Source organism: Oncorhynchus gorbuscha, linkage group LG15, assembly GCF_021184085.1.
Source record: "Oncorhynchus gorbuscha isolate QuinsamMale2020 ecotype Even-year linkage group LG15, OgorEven_v1.0, whole genome shotgun sequence".
NCBI lineage: Eukaryota > Metazoa > Chordata > Actinopteri > Salmoniformes > Salmonidae > Oncorhynchus > Oncorhynchus gorbuscha.
The window spans coordinates 46,256,646-46,280,278 of NC_060187.1; the positions used below are offsets into that span (position 1 = coordinate 46,256,646).

A 23,633-nucleotide genomic window follows, 5' to 3' on the forward strand; every position below is an offset into this window, starting at 1 on the left:
TCATCACTATGCTAAGGACCCTGGGACTTAACACCTCCCTCTGAAACTGGATCCTAGACTTCCTGACGACTATCCCCAGGTGGTAAAGATGGGTAACAACACATCCACCACGCCTATCCTCAACACAGGAGCCCCTCGGGTGCATGTTTAAGTCCCCTGCTGTACTCCTTGTTCACTCATGGCTTTATGGCCAGGCATGACTCCATCATCAAGTTTGCTGATGACACAACAGTCATAGGCCTGATCACCAACAACTGTCAGACAGCCTATAGGGAGGAGGTAAGAGACCTGGCTGTGTGGTGCCATGACAACAACCTCTCCCTCAACGTGATCAAGACAAAGGAGATGATTGTGGACTAAAGCAAAAAGAGGACAGAGCACGCCCCGATTCTCATCGACAGGGCTGCAGTGGAGCAGGTTGAGAGCTTCAAGTTCCTTGGCGTCCATCACCAACAAACTTACATGGTTCAAGTACACCAAGACAGTTGTGATGAGGGCACGACAAAATCTATTTCCCTCCCATTCTCGAAAGGTTCTACAGCTGCATCATCGAGAGCATACTGGCCATACCCGGCAGTGATGCAACAACTGCATGGCCTCTGACTGCAAGGCACTACAGAGGGTACTGCATAAGGCCCAGTACGTCACTGGGGCAAAGCTTCCTGCCATCCAGGACCTCTATACCAGGCGTTGTCAGAGGAAGGCCCTAAAAATTGTCAGACTCCAGCTGCCCACTGCACCGAGGCTAGGAAACACTGTCACCACCGATAACTCCAAGATAATCTAGAATTTGAAGAAGCAATTTCTCTACGGCTGGCCACACTTTCCACCTGGCTACCCCAACCCTGGCCAACAGCTCTGCATCCCCCGTAGGAACTGCTTTGCTTTGCCTGATCTTGACCAGGTCGCAGTTGTAAATGAGAACTTGTTCTAAACATGCCTACCTCGTTAAATAAACCTTTTACGGCTAGGGGTTCCGCTAGCGGAACGTTTCGACAATGTCCGGTGAAATTTCACAGCACGAAAATAAATTAATATTAATTATTAAAATAAATTATTAAGACATTTTTAACTTTCATACAATCACAAGTGCAATATACCAAAATAAAGCTTAACTTTTTAATCTGACACAGTGACTGGATTTCAAAAAGGCTTTACGGCGAAAGCAAACCATGCTATTATCTGAGGACAGCACCCCATCAAACAAACACATGACAATCATAGTTCAACCCGCCAGGCGCACGCAACACAACTCAGAAATAACGATATAATTCATGCCTTACCTTTTGAAGATCTTCTGTTGGCACTCCAATATGTCCCATAAAACATCACAAATGGTCTTTTTGTTCGATCAATTCCGTCATTATATGCCCAAAATGTCCATTTATTTGGCACGTTTGATTCAGAAAAACACTTTTTCCAACTCTTGGTTCAAACAACTTTCCTCATCCAACTTTAGCTATTTTAAAACGTAAATAATCAATAAAATTTAAGACTGAATACCACTGTTCAATTGCGGCTAAAAATGAAAGTGGAGCAGGCTTCAGGTCGCGCGCCCCAAACGAGTACACTAGGTTGGACCCTCGTTCTGAATAGCTGTACTTCTTCATTTCCCTAAAGAAAAACATCAACCAATTTCTAAACACTTGACATCTAGTGGAAGCAACTGTAACCAAGTGACACATCTAGGTTCCCATAGAAAACCAATTGAAAGTTCCTGGATGGTTTGTCCTCGGGATTTCGCCTGCCAAATAAGTTCTGTTATCCTGGCAGACATTATTTTAACAGTTTTGGAAATGTTTGTTTTCTTTCCAGTAGCAGGCAGTTTACTTTGGGCACGCTTTTCATCCGGACGTGAAAATACTGCCCCTTATCCCAAACAGGTTAAATAAAGGTGAAATAAATTAGACTTCTCTCTGCTACCGCACGGCAAGTGGCCCCTCGAGCGCCAAGTCTAGTACCAAGAGGCTTCTAAACAGCATCTACTCCCAAGTCATAAGACCTGAACAGCTTATCAAACGGCTACCCAGACTATTTGCATTGCCCCACCCCCACCCCTCTTTTATGCTGTTGCTGCTCTGTTATCTATGCATAGTCACTTTAACTCTACCTACATGTACATCTTACCTTAACTCTACCTACATGTACATCTTACCTTGACTAACCGGTGCCCCTGCAAATTGACTCTGTATCGGTACCCCTGTATATAGCCTTGCTATTGTTATTTTACTGCTGTTTTAATTATTTGTTACTTTTCTATTTTTTTTCCATTTTTTTTTTCTTAACCAATAATGCTTTCAGAAGTTAAGGTCTTGTAAGTAAGCGTTTCACTGTAAGGTCTATACCGGTTGTATTCGGTGCATGTGGCAAATAACATTTTATTTGAATGCCTTTCTGTACTGTTAAACCCAGCAGATAGACTCTTCACATGCTAGATGCTCTTTTTTTTCAGAATAAGATGTGTTCACACGGACTGTAGAAGTTGCAAAACAAGTTGAATTGAATCTGCTTCCTTACTCTCACAAAGTCGCTTATTGAACTTAACCAAGCCTGCTTACAACTCTCCTCGTAAGTGAACAAGCAACACTCGTTAATTTTGCCTGAAAGCTCAGACTGAAACCAGACCTCGCCACAAAACACATCTGTGTTGCTGACTGAAGCTCCACTTCTTATCTGGGAAATGGCTCTTCACTTTTCTTCAGTACGGAAGGGTAGAAAAGCTTTGTCACCCCAGTGGGCTGCAGTACGTAAGACACCACAATGAGGTTTCATTAGACATAGAGCAAACTACTGCAGAGGAAGTCACCCATCAGATAACGCCGTGTAATAAGAGAAAAGAGCTGTTCTGATTGTAGCAGCCGATTGGTTAGTTAATAAAAAGCCGTGGACTAGACGCCGTGGTGATTAGGACGGGGTGGGGACTGGGTGTGTGATCAGGGTGGAAGGAGGCTTTAGAACAGGTCTCAAGGGACTCGCTGACCTTCACGTTGATCAGCCACTTAGTTTATATTTTGGACGTTTTAGCGAAAACCATTAAGTTGGGCCCAATATTTCCCCACACCCATGTGCAGTTTTAAGTTAATATTGCAGGTCACGTATGCACTGATAATTAATAAGGCTTACTCTGACAGGCCTCAGACTAAGGGTCGTTTTCACTCTAGTCCTGGTCTAAGAAGCACTTTTAATTAAAAATCTTTATTGAACATGCTTTTTTAAGTCCAGAACCACAGGTCCAATCTAAAAAATAAAAAAATTGCGTTCTTAGACCTTCGCAACCATGTTGCAGCAAGCACAATTCTGCGTCTTATTACTAAACAGGATTAGCCTTCAATCACTGATTCTATCACAGCCCTGCTCACACATATTGGGTTTATATGAATCAATTATTCACTCTTGTCTTTCTCCCTCTCTCGCTGTATTGACCGTCCAGGAGCAGTGGGGCCATGTGGAGGAGATAGAGCTGGTGAACGACGGCTCGGGCCTGGGCTTCGGTATTGTTGGAGGCAAGGCCACAGGAGTGGTGGTGAGGACCCTGGTGCCAAACAGTGTGGCTGATAAGGTATATTAGACATAACATATACTTATGCTTTCAAAGTTAATGCAGGTATCTGCAAAAATAAAGTAAATGCCAACAAAGTGTCTTGATAGGGCATTGGGCCACCACAAGACACAAGAACTGCTTCAATTTACCTTGATATAAATTCTTCAAGTGTCTGGAACTCTATTGGAGGGATGCGACGTCATTCTTCCAGGAGGAGTCAAATAACACCAAATTATGTTGATGGTGGTGGAAACGGCTGTCTCAGGTGCAGCTCCAGAATCTCCGACAAGTGTTGCATTAGGTTGCGATCTGGTGAAAATCTAGGGAATTTTGGAAAGTTACAGGAATCTCCTGCCGAAACAGAGGTATCTGAAGATGCCCACATTTAATAGATGTTTAATTTGTGTTTTCTATTCTATTTGCCAAATCTTGTCATGGGATAGTTATTTTAGCTGTAGAATTCACTCAATTAGTTATGCCAGTGGTCAATATTATTTGCTCCATCTCAAAGATGCTCATGTCCCTTAATGTTGATGTGGTTGTTACTGATAAGGAACACATGGCTGAGCTCTTTAATCACCACTTCATTAAGTCAGGATTCCTATTTAATAATAATAATAATATAATAATATATGCCATTTAGCAGACGCTTTTATCCAAAGCGACTTACAGTCATGTGTGCATACATTCTACGTATGGGTGGTCCCGGGGATCGAACCCACTACCCTGGCGTTACAAGCGCCATGCTCTACCAACTGAGCTACAGAAGGACTTTGATTTGATTCTGCCATGTCTCCTTGCCCATCCAACATGTTCTCATCTCCCAACCCTTCTAATGCGACTATCCCCGATGTCTCTTTTTCCCCTGCCCTGCAGGCGGTCACTGAGTCGGAGGTGCTAAAGGATCTCTTGAAACTTGACCCCCAAAACACCAATGTTTCAGATGGTTTAGACCCTTTCTTCTTTAAGGTTGCTGCCCCTATCATCGCCAAGCCTCTCTCTGACCTTTTTAACCTCTCTCCTCTCTGGGGAGATTCCCATTGCCTGGAAGGCAACCACTGTGTGTCTATTTGAAGGGGGAGATCAAGCTGATCCTAACTGTTATGGGCCTATTTCTATTTTGTCCTGTTTGTCAAAAGTGTAGGAAAAACTTGTCAATAATCAACTGACTGGCTTTCTTGATGTCTATAGCATTCTCTCTGGTATGCAATCTGGTTTCCTCTCAGATTATAGGTGTGTCACTGCAACCTTAAAGGTCCTCAATTATGTCACCATTGCCCTTGTTTCTAAGCAATGTTGTGCTGCTCTTTGTATTGACTTGGCCAAAGCTTTTGATTCGGCCATTCCATTCTTGTGGGCCGGTTAAGGAGTATTGGTGTCTCTGAGGGCTTGGCTGGCCTGGTTTGCGAACTACCCCTCTGAGTGCATTGTATAAAGTCTGAACATCTGCTGTCTCAGCCACTGCCTGTCACCAAGGGAGTTCCCCAAGGCTCGATCCTAGGTCCCACGCTCTTCTCAATTTATATCAACATAGCTCAGGCAATAGGACGCTCTCTCATCCATTTATATGCAGATTATAGTTTTATACTCGGCTGGCCCCTCCCTGGATTTTATGTTAAATGCTCTACAACAAAGCTTTCTTAGTGTCCAACAAGCTTTCTCAGCCCTTAACCTTGTTCTGAACACCTCCACTGGTGTATTTACTACCCCTGAGGGTTTATCGCTTGAGGTAGTCAGTCACCTCATACAAGTACTTGAGATAATGGCTAGATGTTAAACGGTCCTTCTCTCAGCACAAATCAAAGCTGCATGTTAAGTCAACAATAGAGGAAAAAACAAGTTTTATCGATCCTCTCGTTATCGCTCTTTCATCCCAGCTGCCAAACCAACCCTGATTCAGATGACCATCGTACCCATGCTAGATTAGAGACATTAATTTACAGATCGGCAGGTGAGGGTGCTCTCAAGCGGCTAGATGTTCTTTATCATTTGGCCATCAGATTTGCCACCAATGCTCCTCATATGACACATCACTACTCCTCTGTAAACTGGTCATCTCTGTATACACGTCACAAGACCCCCACTGGTTGATGCTTATTTATAAAATCCTCTTAGGCCTCACTTCCTCATATCTAAGATATCTTCTGCTGCCCTCATCCTCCACATACAACACTCGTTCTGCCAGTCACATTCTGATAAAGATCCCCAAAGCACACACATCCCTGGGTCGCTCCTCTTTTCAGTTTGCTGCAGCTAACGACTGGAACAAGCTGCAAAAAACGCTCAAACTGGACAGTTTTATATCGATCTCTTCATTTAAAGACTCAATCATGGACCCTTACTGACTTGTGGCTGATTTGTGTGATGTATCGTTGTCCCCACCTTCTTGCCCTTTGTGCAAGAATAATGTTTGTACCATGTTTTGTGCTGCTACCATGTAGTCCTGCTACCTTGTGTTTCTACCATGTTGTGTTGCTGCCATGCTATGTTGTCTGCCATGCTATGGTGTCTCTTTATGTAGTGTTGTGGTGTCTCTTGTCGTGAAGTATGTTATGTCCTATATATATATATATATATATTTTTCATCCAGCCCCTTTCCCCGCAGGAGGCCTTTTGCCTTCTGCTAGGCCGTCGTTGTAAATAAGTATTTGTTCTTAAGTGACTTACCTAGTTTGAGGTTCAGTAAAAATATTAAATAAATGTATGTGTAAAATTTAAGAATTTGATTAGACGATTCAAGATGTCGGCTGTGACCCCCTTTTTTCCCATTGCCCAATAGTCCTCAGCAGTAGGCCTACTACACCATTACATACTCAGAGCTTTGCTTTAACAATCTTCCAGACCGGTCATCCCCTATGAATAGTAACAGCCAGTTTAGCTGAATTAATGCCGAGCGCGTCCCACAAAAGGCTCAGTTACATTATAATAGCCATTGAGCCGGAGGGGGAAAAAAAGAATCACCTTGTAAGGGGATTACATCCTGGCTACACAGAGCCAGCTCGCCCCACGTCCGGCTCGAAGGACTGCTTTTCTGTTCGCAATTACAGAGATGTTCACCAAAGATTTACTTGAATACGCCCAAAGTCCCTGACACAGCCGATGCTCATTTACAAGCGTCCCCTTTCTTTCTTCTCCACTTCCACTCAACGCTTAGCTTTTTTCCTTCGGGTGTATTCAGTTTGAGTTAACATGGGAACATGTCATTCGATTTGTTTAAAAAAAACTTGTCATTGTTGGTTTTAACCTCTAAGAAAGTGTTATCCAGGAGGGATCTGGATTTTAAAAAAACACTGTCCCTTGTTTTTGAAAGCCCCTTGCACCAGTCCCCCCCTCTCCCTCTCCCCCCTCACTCTTTTCTTTTTATCTACATTTCTTTCTCCCTTTTCTTTCTCTCTCTGTTGCGCCCTCTCACTTTCTCTCTCTTTCTCACTCTCTCGTTCTCTGAATGTCCAAGAGAGCCCGGGCACAGTCAACAAAACCCTGCTTGTTCAAAAGGCACAGTACAGCATTTCACACATCACTGGATTTTATGCTCCAAAAACGCTGTCAAAATTGGGGCTTTGTTAGACCCTGGCGTTTCCCATTTCAACGTTTAATGGCTACGCCCGTCTTCCTTCCATGAGCCCCTGTTGTCCCGTGCACAGACCCAGGGAGAGAAGTTGGGGAGATTTTCTGCGTCAAGTTTATGCATCAAAATATTTTAATCGGTCTTTCCACAAAGGCTGCCATTCTCCCCATCTCTTTGTATATCATGATCTCTTTTTAGTCTGAGTTTGTTCTGCTTGACCTGCATGTCGGGGAATAGATTTCTTAGTTTAGCTGCGCGGGCCAGTGTGGGACTACCCTGTTCAAGTGGGGTGTAAAATGTATTGGACCACATTGGCTGAAATGGTCTGATGAGGCTACTGAATATGAGCAGAGTTTCTGGGTGGTTCTTTCATGTACTGGCACACTTTTACAAACTATAAGAAATGATGTGAAATCCATAGTGTGGTTATTCCTAGGCCTTTAAATATAATGCATTGTGTATGATCTGCAGTAAGATTTCAAGTTAAAATTTTGTTCAGAAATGTTTTCTCTCCCTCCCCTCTCTCCATATCCCGCCTCCCCCCTCTCTCTACACCCCCACTCCCCCTCCTAGGATGGGCGTCTGCGTACCGGCGACCACATCCTGCGTATCGGGGAGACCCCCACGTGGGGCCTGGCCAGTGACCAGGTGGTCAAGGTGCTGCAGGGCTGCGGGAGCCGTGTGCGCATGCTCATCGCCCGTGACCCCTCGGGACAGCCCTCCACCTCCTTGCCGCCCCCTCCCCCGCCCGCCGCCAGTCCCGTCTCAGCCCTGCCCCCACTGCCTGGAGTCGGACCCCAGCGCAGGCTCAGCAGGACTGTAAGTGAGACTGGGAATGGGGGACACGTGCATGCAAACATTCTCACCATGCACAGACCTCCTGTTGCCCCTGCCCGTCTCCGCGCACTCCCACACACCAATACAAAGTATGTTTTTGGGCCTCCAGAGTGGCGCAGCGGTCTAAGGCACTGCATCTCATCGCTAGAGGCGTCACTACACACCCTGGTTCTCTTCCGGGCTGTATCACAACCGGCCCTTGATTGGGAGTCCCATAGGGCAGCGCACAATTGGCCCAGTGTCGTTAACTGACTTCCGTAGTTAAATAAAATTGGCAACAAATCCACGTACCATACAGCTGCTCTATGTCTTTGTCTGTTTCCCTATTTGTTCCAGCCCAACCTGGAGGGTTATGAGATCCATGAAGTGCCTCTGATGAAGGAGGAGGGCCAGAGCCTGGGCATCTCCATCATCGGTTACAATGCCTTTACCAGTGAAGGTAGGCTAATGCCCTATATAATGTTAACTTCTAGCCCCTAATCCTAGTCCCCTAACCTCTATTGCACTCAGATCTGTTATTTAATGTCACTCAATGCTTTGACACTGGTTGCAATGGATAGTTTTTTTGTTGTTGTTGTTGTCTTGTTGCTTTATTCCCCTCTCCATTTATCGCTCTTTCTCTCCACCCCTTTCTGATCTCTCTGCTTTTTCTTGCTCTCTGTGTGTCTCAGACGCGTTGGGAGTGTTTGTGAAGAATGTAGTTCCTGGGAGTGCAGCTGAGCAGAGCGGGAACATACGCATCCACGACAGGATCATAGCGGTGAGACCCTTAATCAGCTTTTAATGAGTGCTACCTTAATTAACCCCTAGGAGTGCATGTGCACAGTGAGGGATAGTGGCCTTTCCACCCCTTCTTGAAATGTCCCAACACAGCACTTAACATCTGATTTAGATGATTAAATCTGAGTCCGGTTTGTTTGGGCATGGCTAACCAACAAAACTCATACATCACAGTATAACACAACCATATCAGGCCTTTGTCAGGTTTCTATAGAAAGAGTGTTCTCAATGACTTGAGTCATGTTGGCTTGTTCAATTGTGTCAGATGAACGGGCTGAGGTAAGTACTTTTGGACTCTTCCATTGTGTCTGATGGATAGGGTGAACTATGTAATTTTGGACTGTTTCTTTGTCAGATGGACGGGGTTAGCCTGCAGGGCTTCACGAACCAGGAGGTTCTGGGGGTGATGAAGCAGACTGGCCAGACGGTCCACCTCACCCTGGCCAGGAAGATGGCTTCGCCCAGACCCTCACTGGAGAGGTCCCTGGACAAAGGTAAGGACTATTCATCAGTCACCTGTGCGCATGAATGTGTGTGTATTACAAACGTGTCTCTACCCCTTCTACAGCACTGTACTGTAAATCCACTAACTTCATAGAAACTATGGGCATTTCCCTTAGCGAAGTCGACAGAAATGCCAACTTCACCATCCTAACTCCACTGTCCTGGGGATCGTCCCAAATGGCACCCTATTCCCTACAGTGCCTTCAGAAAGAATTCCTAGCCCTTGACCTATTCCACATTTTGTTGTCTTACAACCTGAATTCACAATGGATTAAATATATTTTTTCCTCTCACACATCTACACACAATACCCCATAATGACAAAGTGAAAACAAGTTTTTAGACATTTTTGTAAATGTATTGAAAACTAATGACAGAAATATATCTAATTTACATAAGTAGTCACACCCCTGAGTCAACACATGTTAGAATCCCCTTTGGCAGCAATTACAGCTGTGGGTCATTCAGTCTAAGAGCTTTGCACACCTGGATTGTACAATATTTGCACATTATCCTTTTACATTTTTTTCAAGCTCTGTCATGTTGGTTGTTGATCATTTCTTGACAGCCATTCAAGTCTTGCATTGATTTTCAAGCCGATTTAAGTCTATTTTAACTGGCCACTCCGGAACATGCAATGTCGTCTGTGTAAGCAACTACAGTGTATATTTGGCCTTGTGTTTTAGCTTGTGTACTTCTGAAAGGTGAATTCCTCTCCCAGTGTCTGTTGGAAAGCAGACTGAAACTAGCTTTCTTCTAGGATTCTGCCTGTGCTTAGCTTTATTCAGTTTCTTTTTATCCTAAAGATGCTCCATTGTCCTTGCCGATGACGAGCATACCAATAACATTGGTATGCTTGAGTGGTACTCAGTGATATGTTGTTAGATTTGTCCCAAATATAACACTTTATATTGTATTTTCTCCCCAATTTTGTTATCCAATTGGTAGTTAGTCTTGTCTCATCGCTGCAACTCCCGTATGGACTCGGGAGAGGCGAATGTCGAGAGCCGTGCCTCCCCCGAAACCCAACCAAGCTGCACTGCTTCTTGACACAATGCCCACTTAACCCGTAAGCCAGCCGCACCAATGTGTCGGAGGAAACGCTGTACACCTGGCGACTGTTTCAGTGTGCACTGCGCTTGGCCCGCCACAGGAGTTGCTAGTGTGCGATGGGACAAGGACATCCCTGTCGGCCAAACCCTCCCCTAACCCGGATGACACTGGGCCAATTGTGCACCACCCCATGGGTCTCCCAGTTGTGGCCGACTGCGACAGAGCCTGGACTCTAACCCAGAATCTCTAGTGGCACAGCCAGCACTGCGATGCAGGGCCTTAGACCACTGCGCTGCTCGCGAGGCCCCAACACTTTGTATTTAGGACATAAAGTTAATTTCTTTGCCATATTTATTTTGTAGTTTTACTGTATTGTACCTAGGTGTCTGGCTAGACTGCAAACTCTCCTTCCAGACCCATATCAAACATCTCTAATCGAAAATCAAATCAAGAATCGGCTTTCTATTCCGCAACAAAGCCTCCTTCACTCACGCTGCCAAGCTTACCCTAGTAAAACTGACTATCCTACCGATCCTCGACTTCGGCGACGTCATCTACAAAATTGCTTCCAACACTCAGCAAACTGCATCCAGTTTGCTATCACAGTGCCATCCGTTTTGTCACTAAAGCACCTTATACTACCCACCACTGCGACTTGTATGCTCTAGTCGGCTGGCCCTCGCTACATATTCGTCGCCAGACCCACTGGCTTCAGGTCATCTACAAGGCCATGCTAGGTAAAGCTCCGCCTTATCTCAATTCACTGGTCACGGTGGCAACACCCATCCGTAGCACGCGCTCCAGCAGGTGTATCTCATTGATCATCCCTAAAGCCAACACCTCATTCGGCCGCCTTTCGTTCCAGTACTCTGCTGCCTGTGACTGGAACGAATTGCAAAAATCGCTGAAGTTGGAGACTTATCTCCCTCACCAACTTCAAACATCAGCTAGCTGAGCAGCTAACCGATCGCTGCAGCTGTACATAATCTATTGGTAAATAGCACACCCATTTTCACCTACCTCATCCCCACTGTTTTTATTTATTTACTTTTCTGCTCTTTTGCACACCAAATATCTCTACCTGTACATGATCATTTATCACTCCAGTGTTAATCTGCAATATTGTAATTATTCGCCTACCTCCTCATGCCTTTTGCACACATTGTATATAGACTCCCCTTTTTTTCTCTGTGTTATTGACTTGTTAATTGTTTACTCCATGTGTAACTCTGTGTTGTCTGTTCACACTGCTATGCTTTATCTTGGCCAGGTCGCAGTTGCAAATGAGAACCTGTTCTCAACTAGCCTACCTGGTTAAATAAAGGTGAAATAAAATAAAAAATAAAAGTATTGTGGAATAACTACGTTGTTGATTCATCCTCAGTTTTCTCCTATCAGAAACCATTAAACTATTAAACGTAACTGTTTTAAAGTCACCATTGGCCTCATTGTGAAATCCCTGAGTGGTTTACTTCCTCTCCAGCAACTGTTAGGAAGGACGTCTGTATGTTAGTAGTGACTGGGTGTACTGATGCACCATCCAAAGTGTAATTAACCATGCTCAAAGGGATCAAATACGTCTTACGCAAAAACTTAAGAAGCTTCTTTAGGAAAAAGAAATTCATAAGTGCAATTCCTTAACAGTATCTTAAAATTGAATGATTTTCTTACAAACTTACGAATCTTATGAAGATGTTTATTGCTTGGCAACAGTTAGCTAGCTATCTAGCTAGCAATTGTGTTAGCATATTTCTTTCTGAGATTACTGTTCTAAAACATGTTATTGTGTTTAAAATAATGAATACTGAAACTTTAAGGTTAAGTTAGTGAATTAAATATGTTCAATTGATTTCAGGAATTGTTTTTCTCTCACTGCCCTGAGTTTAAGATGAGGGTTTAGCTATCTTGGAATTTATAACATTTCCAAGGACTTCATTTTCAAGAATCTAAGTTCTTAACCTTTTGCTTCAGGAGAAACATAAGAAATGGCACAATAACATTTCCAATAACCTTTTTAGGAATAGCAACTTTGCTTAACTTTCTTCTTAAGTCTATAGTTAAGGGGGAGAAATTCCTTAAGGTTTTGTGAATCTGGGCCCTGCTCTTTGGTTGAATCTGTGTTTGAAATGAACTGCTTGACTGAGGGACCTTACAATTACCTGTATGTTTTGGGTACAGAGATGAGGTAGAAAACATAAAAAACATTGTGTTAAACACTTATTGCATCCAGAGTGAGTCCATGCAACTTATTATGTGAGTTGTCCAGCACTTATTTAGGCTTGTCATAACAAAGGGGTTGAATACTTAATGACTCAAGTCATTAATTTCAGCTTTGCATTTGTAATATATTTTTTAATGTCTAAAAACATAATGAGAGAGAGAATCTCAATTTAAATCATTTAAAATTCAGGCTGTAACAACACAATGTGGAAGAAGTCGAGGGGTGTGAATACTTTGCGTAGGTATTTAATAGGGAATAGGGTGCCGTTTGGGACATGACCCTGTACAATAAGTTCATACTCTTTCCGGCCATTTCCAATTACCATCCAGCATCACAGGGGAAGATTGCGATAAGGAATGTGTTTACTTGCTGTAATTTCCAAAAAGTATCTCGTCGGCAAAGCGTCCCAAGATCTATGACCTAATTTCCTGCGACTTCTACGAGTCAGTGTCCGGTACTATAGGTCAGCCGAGCGGTGCGAGAGGTGATTTAGAAGAGCAAGTTAAGCCACAGTGGGATTCTTATCTCTCCTGGACTGTTTGTTTCATTACACCAGTGGGGGAAAGGCATACAGTGCTAACTGAACACTGCTAGCGTTGTAAATGTAGCTCTCCATTCTATGTACACTAGTGTTGGGTGGCATCCAGATTTTCATACGCTATTGATGCCTTTCTAAATCTGACTGTATTTCAAAATACCCCGCTGGACGGTATACTGCCCATGCCCCCACACACACACTGACCTTCTGTCATAATATATAATAATATATGCCATTTAGCAGACACTTTTATCCAAAGCGACTTACAGTCATGTGTGCATACATTCTACGTATGGGTGGTCCCGGGGATCGAACCCACTTGGCGTTACAAGCGCCATGCTCTACCAACTGAGCTACAGAAGGACCATGTAGTCCACTTGACTTGTGTAGTACTTGGAGGGTGTAGCATACAGTGCCTTCAGAAGGTATTCACACCCCTTTGTTCACATTGTTGTTACAGCCTGAATATAAAATTGATTTAAATTGATATTTTTTTTTGCCCACACCCAGAAGTCCCATAAATGTCAAAGTGGAATTTAGTTTTTAGAATTATTTTTAAATTAGTAAAAGCTGAAATGTATTTTAGTCAATAAGTAGTCAACACCTTTGTTATGGCAAGCCTAAAATAAGTTCAGGAGTCAAAGTTGCATGGTCTCGCTCTGTGTGCAATAATAGTGTTTATCATGATTTTTGAAGGACTACCTCATCTCTTCACCCCACACCTACAATTATCTGTAAGGTCCCTCAGTCAAGCAGTGAAATTCTAACACCGATTTAACCACAAAGACCAGGGAGGTTTTCCAATGCCTCACAAAGAAGGGCACCTATTGGTAGATGGGGCCAAGTTATTCTTTACACTTTGGATATCAATACACCCAGAAACTATAAAGAAATAGGCCTCCTCCCGAACTCCGTTGCCAGGGAGGAAGAGACCCACTCAGGGATTTCACCATGAGACCATATGGTGACTTTAAAACCGTATGACAACATTGTAGTTACTCCTCAATAGTAACTCAATTGACAGATTGAAAAGAAGGGATTTAATAATATTCCAAGCAGCGCTAAAGTCACTGCAAAAAATGTGGCAAAGCAATTCACTCTGTCCTGAATACAAAGTGTTGTGTTCTATTGGATTTGCCCCCAAACATATTACTGAATTACCACTCCATGTTTTCAAGCATATAGTGGTGGCTGTGTCATGTTATGAGTATGCTTTTAAACGGCAAGGACTTTTTCAGGATAAATTATGTGCGGAATGGAGCTACGCATTGTCAAAAAATCCTAGAGGAAAACCTGGATGAGTTTATGTTCCACCGGACACTGGGAGATGAATTCACCTTTCAGCAGGACAATAACCTTAAACATAAAGCCAAATCTACACTGGAATTGCTTAACCGAGAAGACGGTGGATGTTCCCGAGTGGCCGAGTTGCAGTTTTGACTTGGATCTACTTGAAAAATCTATGGCAAGGCATAAATTGTTTCTAGCCATAATTTACAACCAAATTGACAGAGCTTGAAGAGTTTTAAAAAGAATAATGGGCAAATGTACAATACAGGTGTGGAAAGCTCTTACAGACTTATCGAGAAAGACTCGCAGCTGCAATCACTGCCAAAGGTGCTTCTACAAAGTATAGACTCGGGTGTGAATACTTAAGTAAATAAGAGATTTCTGTATTTCCTTTTCAATAATTGTGCGATCATTTCTAAAAACATGTTTTAATTTTTTCATGGGATGTTGTGTGTAGATGTGGGACGGACGATTTTATCTATTTTAAATTCAGGCTGTAACACAACAAAATGTGGAAAAAGTCAAGGGGCATGAATACCTTCTGAAGGCAATGTATACTGGACCGGGAACAGAAATGATTGGCGAGGACACTCCGCTAAAAATATTCCCCCAGGTCGCATATCTAGGATGAAGTAACTAAAGCACTGTGAGCAGTGAACTTATACCACTTCCTCTCAGGCCATCCAAGCTGAAACTGGAGTTTCTTCTCCAAAAGCCCACAACCAGATTTCTTCTGAAAACGTGTATTGTTGGCAGTGGGTGTAATGTCGTTGAATGTGATCGTACTCATGCGCACACACAATGTGATTGAGTGTTAATTTGTGCAAGGCATGGCTCAAATTGACCACAAATATCCCCAACACATGTCTTTCCAACCAGCCTTGTGTTCTGACCAGTATGGTTGTTTTGTCTGGCTGCTAGTGTTTCATTTGATATGTCAGAACTGCACCACAGATGACTAAATAAACGTGTGTGTGTGTGTGTGTGTGTGTGTGTGTTGTAGTCCAGAGAGAGCCGTCCCGTGTGTCTCTGAAGAGGTCTGCAGAGATCAAAGCTCGGTCATCAGACCTGCAGAGGGCCTCCAGCGTGGCCTCCAGCGTGGCCCCCCTACTGGAGCCCACTGAGACACTTCTGATGAGCACCAGCAGAACACAGCTGGCCAGTGGTGAGCTCATCCAGCCGTCAGTCTGTCCATTCATTCATCTAGCCATCAGTCTCTCTCTCTCTCATTCTGTCACCTCATCCTCCCAGTGCTTGGGTCAGATCAAAGAACAACAACACACACATGCCTCATTACTCTGTAGACGCAGTCCCAGTCAGTCATCTGTTTTCTAGAGGGAGGTAGCTGTCACTTACACACACTGCGTCAACACAGCGCTGCTCGCTGACTGTTGTATAGTCGGCCACTAGGGGTCAACATCCCGGTCAACTGTTACAATGTCAGCTAACCAGGTAATGTGTACCTGTTGCACGTTAGTGACAGAACAACAAGTCAAGGCGAACAAATATTGCTTGTCCAGATGAGGGGATCACTTTCCTTCTCTTTTATAATCCTCCCCCCATCGGTGGTCTGCCCCCCCTCCCCTCTTTTTAAACAGTCAGTCACTACATAAGCACTGGAACTTGATCCTGTATTACATCCCTCCCCCTCCCCTCTCTCTGGGTCCGGGTCATCGGCTGGCCACGCAGTCATTCAAACCCAACCATTCCATCCCCGTACCCCCCTCTTTCATAAGCCTCCACAGCAGGCTTGTTGGGCACTGTTACAGACATGCTACACATCCACCCTGCAAGATATCCATTACAAGAAAGGCGAGAAGGGAAAGAGAGGGGGTAACGGAATAGCAGGAGGCTTGAGCTGGGTACAGGGGGAAGAGTAGGGGTAACGGAATAGCATTAGGCTTGAGCTGGGTACAGGGGGAAGAGTAGGGGTAACGGAATAGCAGGAGGCTTGAGCTGGGTACAGGGGGAAGAGTAGGGGTAACGGAATAGCAGGAGGCTAGAGCTGGGTACAGGGGGAAGAGTAGGGGTAACGGAATAGCAGGAGGCTAGAGCTGGGTACAGGGGGAAGAGTTGGGGTAACGGAATAGCAGGAGGCTTGAGCTGGGTACAGGGGGAAGAGTAGGGGTAACGGAATAGCAGGAGGCTAGAGCTGGGTACAGGGGGAAGAGTGTGTGTGGTACAGGGGTGCTCACGTTACACTTGGCCCTAATGAATCCTGACAAGACCCTTTACCTGCCAAATCTCCAAAATAAAGTATTCTGTTGCCCAGGGGAACCAATACAAGCCCCATGGACAACAATGACGGCCTGTCAAGGGCTTATTTCCGTGTGTGTGCGCGTGCATTTTGCATACATGCGTTTGTCTTTTGCAAAATCAAAACACCTTTTGTTTGGAATCTACAGTCATTTTGTTGTATAATTATTAGGGATCTAATCTGTGACATGCTCATTAGGCATGACTGTTTGACCGTGGTTGACACGTGATTTGGGCAAAGAGAGAAGTTTTAAGATATTTGTCTCTATTTAAAGATGATTGCTTTGGTAGTATCACCTGAAGGAGAAATACCATAGACATTGGATATGTCCCAAATGGGCGGCATGTAGCCTAGTGGTTAGAGTGTTGGGCCAGCAACCAAAAGGATGCTAGATCGAATCCCGGAGCTGACAAAGTACAAATCTGTCGTTCTGCCCCTGAACAAGGCAGTTAACCCACTGTTCCTATGCCGTCATTGTAAATAAGAATTTGTTCTTAACTGATGTGCCTAGTTAAATAAAGAAAATGGGGAGAAGAAAATGGATGATGAACCTATGGACCCTGGTCAGAAGTAGTGTACTATAAAGGGAATATGGTGCCATTTGGGCTCCAGCCATACTTTATGTGAATAAGAGTCATTGAAAGTTGAAGATGTTAGAAACGGATTCTTGTCCAGTCCACTGCAGGGCAAAATGTTGTCCGATTTGTCACTTGTAGGTGTTGTGATCTGTGCTTTTGTTGTTTTGCTGTAGTTCAGTGTAGCGTCACGAGACCTGTTAATGGGTGCCTGAACCGTCAACGTTCACAGTACATTACACTACACGCCTGCAAAGGCAATATTTTATGGTAGCGCCACTGTGCCAGTAACTCGACAGTAACCCAACACTTGAACCAGCCTGATTGTGCTTGTCCAACCTAGCGCCAACACTCATTTGTTCTCGGTCTCTCCCTTTTCTCTCATTTTTTTCTCCCCCCCTTTGCTAAACAACTGAAACGCAATGTAAGTTTTTAGGTTCTGTGTGTGTGTGCTCTCCTCTCCAATGCCTGGCCAACAGATGTTCCTTCCCTTTCTCGACATCCCAAAACGGTGTATTATTGTATTTATTTAGTGAAACGTTGGAGCGTAATTTACGCTGCGTCGGCGAGGGGGTTAGCGACGCTAATTTAATCAGGCACTGTACTGGCGCTCATGTCACAGGTCTTTGGGTTTTTATGCACCGGGCAGAGCGAGAGGGGCACGCGACCCGCTGCTCAAAGGGTTCCGTGTGTGATTGTGTGTGTGTGGGGGAGTGATTGTGCTCGGTTCAGAGGCGCTAGTACGCTCTCTGAATGTTGAGGCGTTTCTCTTTACATCTATACACTGGTCATGAACACACAACATAATATCTCCCTCCTCGACATCCTGCTGCTGAATTTGTTTATTTATTACCCCCCCCCCCCCCCCCAGGTTTGTTATAAAGAGGCTGTTTCTCAGAAGGTACCCTATTCCATACAAAGTGCACTACTTTTGGTGCACTATATAGTAGCATTTGGGGCAGAACCCTTACGGTACAGTTAATTTGCTTGGACTCGGAGCTACTTGTGATCCAGGAAGAGATCTTTGTCCCAAGTTTGATTTCTCACCGTGTCAAGTTTAACAGTCATGTAGACTTGGAGACATTTTTTTCTTCTGTTCCTCTGCGTTTAACATTTCAGTCGTTGGTGCTATCTAAGTGGAGGGAATGAGTGTCTCGCTCGCGCTAGGACAGGCCATTTCTACTGAGGCGCGCACACACACACACGCATTGCACTGCACCCCATGCACACAGAATTGTTTTCAACCTTGAATCAATCTCGTTTGATTAATTTCAGATGGCGAAATCTCACTCAAAAAAGACTCATCACAAATATTTGACTACTTTAGCAGTGTCAACCGTATTTCCAGGCACTACAGTGTAATTTCGACTAAACCGTAGGTAGCCTCGTCATAGTCATGTAATGTTAATGGATACACCACAGACTGTGTAAAGGGAAAAGGATGAAGTGGAACACATAGTAGAGTATCTCTGATAGTGGGCAACACGTAAAACCACGTCTTTAACCGGCCATCGTAATGGCACGGTCACTCTCAATTCACTCAAATGCACGAATCGCCTAGTTATTTTGCAGCCTGGGTGGCAGTCTTTCTGCTCTCTTGCCAACTCCTTTTGGAATTGTCGTGTTTGGCTTGACAATGGCGTAGGCAAAAGCACACAAACTCTTTTTACACAGAGACGCACACAAACCTCAACCTAATGTCCCATCCCTGCACCCCAATGTCCCAATACATACATCTCTTGAAGGTACTTATGCCACAGTTATTAACGTTCCTCCTAGCGTCAACACTGTCGCTCTGTCTTTCAGCTATGGAGGGAGTCTCTCTGTCTGAGCTGGAGCTAAGGGCCAAATGGGAGCAGGCCCTGGGGCCAGAGTACGACGTTCTGGTAAGCAGTTCGTTAGGCGGAATAAGCACTGTTGGTGGCTTTTATTTGCTGACACATGAGACTGGGTCAAGCCATAGTGTCTACATTGTCATGGAAGGAATTATATAGTGCCATTGTTTGTGTCCTTCCCAGGTGGTTGAACTGGACCCTGTCATCGAAGATGACGCTGAGCTACAGAAGTACTCGAAGGTTACGACCGGTTATACGCTCAAAATGAAGCCAAATGCCACACAGTTCCCCTTATGAAAAACCTCCACAGTTCTCAAAAGCCTAATAAAGTATTCTATTCTTTTCTAGCTTCTTCCCATCCACACCATGCGTCTGGGGGTCGAGTTGGACTCGTTCGACGGCCACCACTACGTCTCTTCTGTGGCCCCTGAAGGCCCTGTGGCCAAACACGGGCTCCTGAGACCAGAGGACGAACTCCTGGAGGTAATGTACTGGCAGGCATTACTGTCTCCCATCAACACACACGTCTGATAACACACACACACACACACACTAGCACTGAGGGCAACATTTTCCTTGTCCAAATAAATTGAGGGAGGGGGAAAGGGAAGGGAGAGTTAGAGCGGGAGGGGAGAGGGAGCGAGAGGCAGGCAGGAGAGGGAGGGAGGGAGGAGAGCGAGAGGGAGACTTTGTACTACACCCTACATATCCCCTCTTCCTGCACCCCTCCCTGGCACGGCTTGGTGCTGCTTCACCACTGTGCCCTCAGCCTGTTGCTGTTGGCAGTCCTGACATAAGCAGAGGCAACCACCATGGCACAGGAGGGGGAAATCCTGGCATCAGAGGGGAGGAGAGCCAAATCCATGGATTAAAATGCCTGGTTTTGACACAACCAGAACACTCTGTATGAGTATAGCGCGATCTACACCTGCATTTTTCAAGCGTGTCTGTGAATTGAACGGAAGTCTCCCAGTAACACCGGAGGGTTAGGCCTGGTCTCCCCACATCGCTGGGCAAATGGCACGTACTGTAGCAGCCATCGCCGGGCTCTCCAGCCACTGCCGTGCAACCCATTCCATTAAACATCAATCAAGTAGCCCAGCGGCTCCCTGAGTCCCCCTCCATGAGAAATGTGCCATACCTCTGGGGTGGGCCCTCTGATCAGCACACACACACAGGCGAGAGCACGAACACACACCTACAATACACTCCCACACCTCCTTTGGGCTCCTACACCTCTGTTGGTTCACTTCACTACTAGAGAACCTATGTTGGGGGGTGTTTTGAAGTCACAAATGGACTCCATTAATTCCAGCCATAAACTGTTTATTAGCTTCATGTCTTACCTTCCCTTTTGAAAGCAGAGCATAAGACCGTTGTCTTTGGTTCACCAGCATATACACAGTGGGCTGTGTATTTACTCAAAGTGTGTGTGTGTGTGCACGCTCTGCAGGTGAATGTAGTGCTTCTCTGTGTGTCTGCCTATTGCGAAGTGTGTGTGTGTGTGTGTGTGTGTGTGTGTGTGTGTGTGTGTGTGTGTGTGTGTGTGTGTGTGTGTGTGTGTGTGTGTGTGTGTGTGTGTGTGTGTGTGTGTGTGTGTGTGTGTGTGTGTGTGTGTGTGTGTGTATGCCATCTTAAGTGAATATCATGCACAATGCACGTTTACTTAGGAAAGGTTTTGTGTGTGTGTGTGTCCAGGTGAACGGTGTGCAGCTGTATGGTAAGTCGAGGCGCGAGGCGGTGGCGTTCCTGCGTGAGGTTCCCCCTCCCTTCACCCTGGTGTGCTGCAGACACCTGACCGAGGACGACTCAGACTATCAACCAGACCGCCAAGACGAGTATTGCTCGCCCAGCCCTGCCGTCAGCTTGTCTGAGGTCAGCACACACACATACACAGGAACACTCTCACACACTCCCAACTCAACACACACACAAATGATAGTCTTTGTCCTCCTGTGTTCTTCTAATCTAGCTGGAAACCAAGCTGTCCTCTGTGTTGATAAGTCAGGCCTACCTCCGGGACAATGACAGTGAACAACCTCCGGTAGGCTACTTCGTAACTTCTCCTCAAAATGCTGACTCTTGCTGAATCGTACGACTCATAGACAATGACAGAGACCAGGATAGGTTGGAGTCACTGTTGTAGCATTACAATACCCATAATGCTCTGCACACCATATCAGTATGTTCCTGAAGCTGACATTATGGTGTCAAAATGTGTGTATCCTTTCTTCCACCCACCAGGACCACGTGACCCTGCAGGAGGTGTCGGATGAGGAGCCGGAGGAGCCAGCGCCCACGTACCCCAGCCACCAGGACGAGATGCAGCAGGGGATGAGAGGGGAAGAGGAGGAGGATGAAGAGGGAGAGCTGGCTCTGTGGTCCCCGGACATTCAGTTGTTGGAGCTGGAGAAGGGAGAGAGAGGCCTGGGCTTCAGCATCCTAGACTACCAGGTAGGGAGTTGCTGTTGTACCACCTCCGCCCCTCACACTCCTCTTCTCTCTACATCTCTTCAACTTTCTCCCCTTTCCCTCCCCTAACTCCTCTCCTCTGTCTTCCTCTCTTCTCTCTTCTCCTGTCAGCTCTCCCTCTCTTCCTTTAATTTGGGAAGGAATGTGAACTGTAGAAGGGAGAACATGAGAGCCTGATCTCCATACCAACATCGGTGACCCCTGCAAAGGGCTCTGCAGAAAAATTGATAAAATTAATTAATGATGAGGCTCAGGGTGATGAAGGGCGGATGAGCACCGGTGAGGGTGCGAGCTCCAAGGGACTGTTTGAGGTCCCATCTGTGACCGGAGTCGGCTTTGGAATGAGTGGGCTAAAGCAGATTAAAGCCTAGGTTGTATTCATTAGAGCACCCGGTAGCACAGCGTTGTGCAACAGAAACCGAAAACAAGCGTTTTATTGTTGGACCACACCTTTGTATTCTCTCACCGTTTGGTTTTCTTCTTCCCTTCGGTGCCTAATGAATACGACCCAGACCAAAGCCCAGTGGTGGATAAAGTACTCAATTGTCATACTTGAGAAAAATTTAGGTACCTTAATTAATAGAAAATGACTAGTAAAAGTGAGTCACCCTGTAAAATACTACTTGAGTAAAAGTCTCTTTTCACCTGTCGTCCGAACACAGAAGGGAAGTGAAACGTGCATGGCAGTGTCACAAGCCATCGGGTTGAGGACAACAAAATGAAACGGTCTGTAGTTGGGCTTGGCAAGGTGCCGTGGTGTTACCTGGAACCGGGCCAAACTCAGACATCACACCCGTCAGAGCCAGGCACCCAGCTCCGTCGTGTTTCACTGTGACTGGAGAGAATATGAACTGTAATTAAATAAGGCCCTAACCACAGGCAGTATGCACAGTAGAACTGTAAATGTACTAGGATCACTACATTAGATCTTTGGGTGCTGTTCATTCAAAAACCTGATAACCAAGTGTCCTGTAAGTCATTTTTTCATTATAACAAAACGTAATTAAAAGGTACTGTTAATATAAATATAATAAAAATGTGCCTCCGGTGTGAAACAAAGAACTGGTCAGTAAGCTCTCAAAGGCAAGGGAAGAAACCCCAGACTCTGTATATCGACGCATAGTCACTTTAACTCTACCTACATGTACATATTTACCTCAGTTACCTCGACTAACCGGTGCCCCCGCACATCGACTCTGTACCGGTACCCCCTGTATATAGACTCGTTACTGTTATTTTACTGCTGCTTTTTTCCCCCCCTCTATTTTTTACTAAACACTTATTTTTTTTCCTGACTTCCTGTTTTGATTTCAACTCAGGATTTTGCCTGCCAATATGAGTTCTGTTATACTCACAGACATCATTCAAACAGTTTTTTAGAAACGTCAGTGTTTTCTATCCAATACTATTAATAATAATATGCAAATATTAGCAACTGTGACTGAGGAGCAGGCCGTTTTGATATGGGCACTTTTCATCCAAGCTACTCAATACTGCCCCTGCAGCCATAAAAAGTTAAGAGTATCTCTACCACTCCTGCTGTCGCTATAGAGTTGAAAACAGTAGGTCTGGGACAGGTAGCACATTCGGTGAACAGGTCAGGATTCCATAGACGCAGGCAGAACAGTTGAAACAGGAGCAGCCTGAGACAAGGCCGAGTATAGCCCACAATGATCTCCACCACGGCACAACCCAAGGGGGGCGCCAACCAAGACAGGAAGATCACGTCAGTGACTCAACCCACTCAAGTGACGCACCCCTCCTAGGGACGGCATGAAAGAGCACCAGTAAGCCAGTGACTCAGCCCTTGTAATAGGTTTAGAGGCAGAGAAGCCCAGTGGAAATAGGGGAACCGGCCAGGCAGAAACAGCAAGGGCGGTTCGTTGCTCCAGAGCCTTTCCGTTCACCTTCACACTCCTGGGCCAGACTACACTCTATCATATGACCCACTGAAGAGATGAGTCTTCAGTAAAGACTTAAAGGTTGAGACCGAGTCTGCGTCTCTCACATGGGTAGGCAGACCATTCCATAAAAATGGAGCTCTACAGGAGAAAGCCCTGCCTCCAGCTGTTTGCTTAGAAATTCTAGGGACAATTAGGAGGCCTGCGTCTTGTGACCGTAGCGTAGGTGTAGGTATGTACGGTAGGACCAAATCAGAAAGA

At 45.2% G+C, this 23,633-nt stretch overlaps 1 protein-coding gene across 5 annotated transcripts in view; it reads left to right on the forward strand.

Moving 5' to 3' along the window:
• Positions 1-23,633, forward strand: part of LOC123997391 (inaD-like protein) — a 144,115-nt gene that overhangs the window by 14,270 nt on the left and 106,212 nt on the right. For all 5 annotated transcript variants that reach the window (XM_046301563.1, XM_046301565.1, XM_046301566.1 and 2 more), the window contains 12 exons: positions 3,431-3,559; positions 7,683-7,928; positions 8,283-8,385; positions 8,618-8,706; positions 9,082-9,220; positions 15,336-15,497; positions 18,971-19,050; positions 19,183-19,239; positions 19,348-19,482; positions 20,698-20,874; positions 20,972-21,043; positions 21,244-21,453. In XM_046301563.1, coding sequence (XP_046157519.1) covers positions 3,431-3,559; positions 7,683-7,928; positions 8,283-8,385; positions 8,618-8,706; positions 9,082-9,220; positions 15,336-15,497; positions 18,971-19,050; positions 19,183-19,239; positions 19,348-19,482; positions 20,698-20,874; positions 20,972-21,043; positions 21,244-21,453 — 1,599 coding nt within the window. The remainder of the gene's footprint in view (positions 1-3,430; positions 3,560-7,682; positions 7,929-8,282; positions 8,386-8,617; positions 8,707-9,081; positions 9,221-15,335; positions 15,498-18,970; positions 19,051-19,182; positions 19,240-19,347; positions 19,483-20,697; positions 20,875-20,971; positions 21,044-21,243; positions 21,454-23,633) is intronic.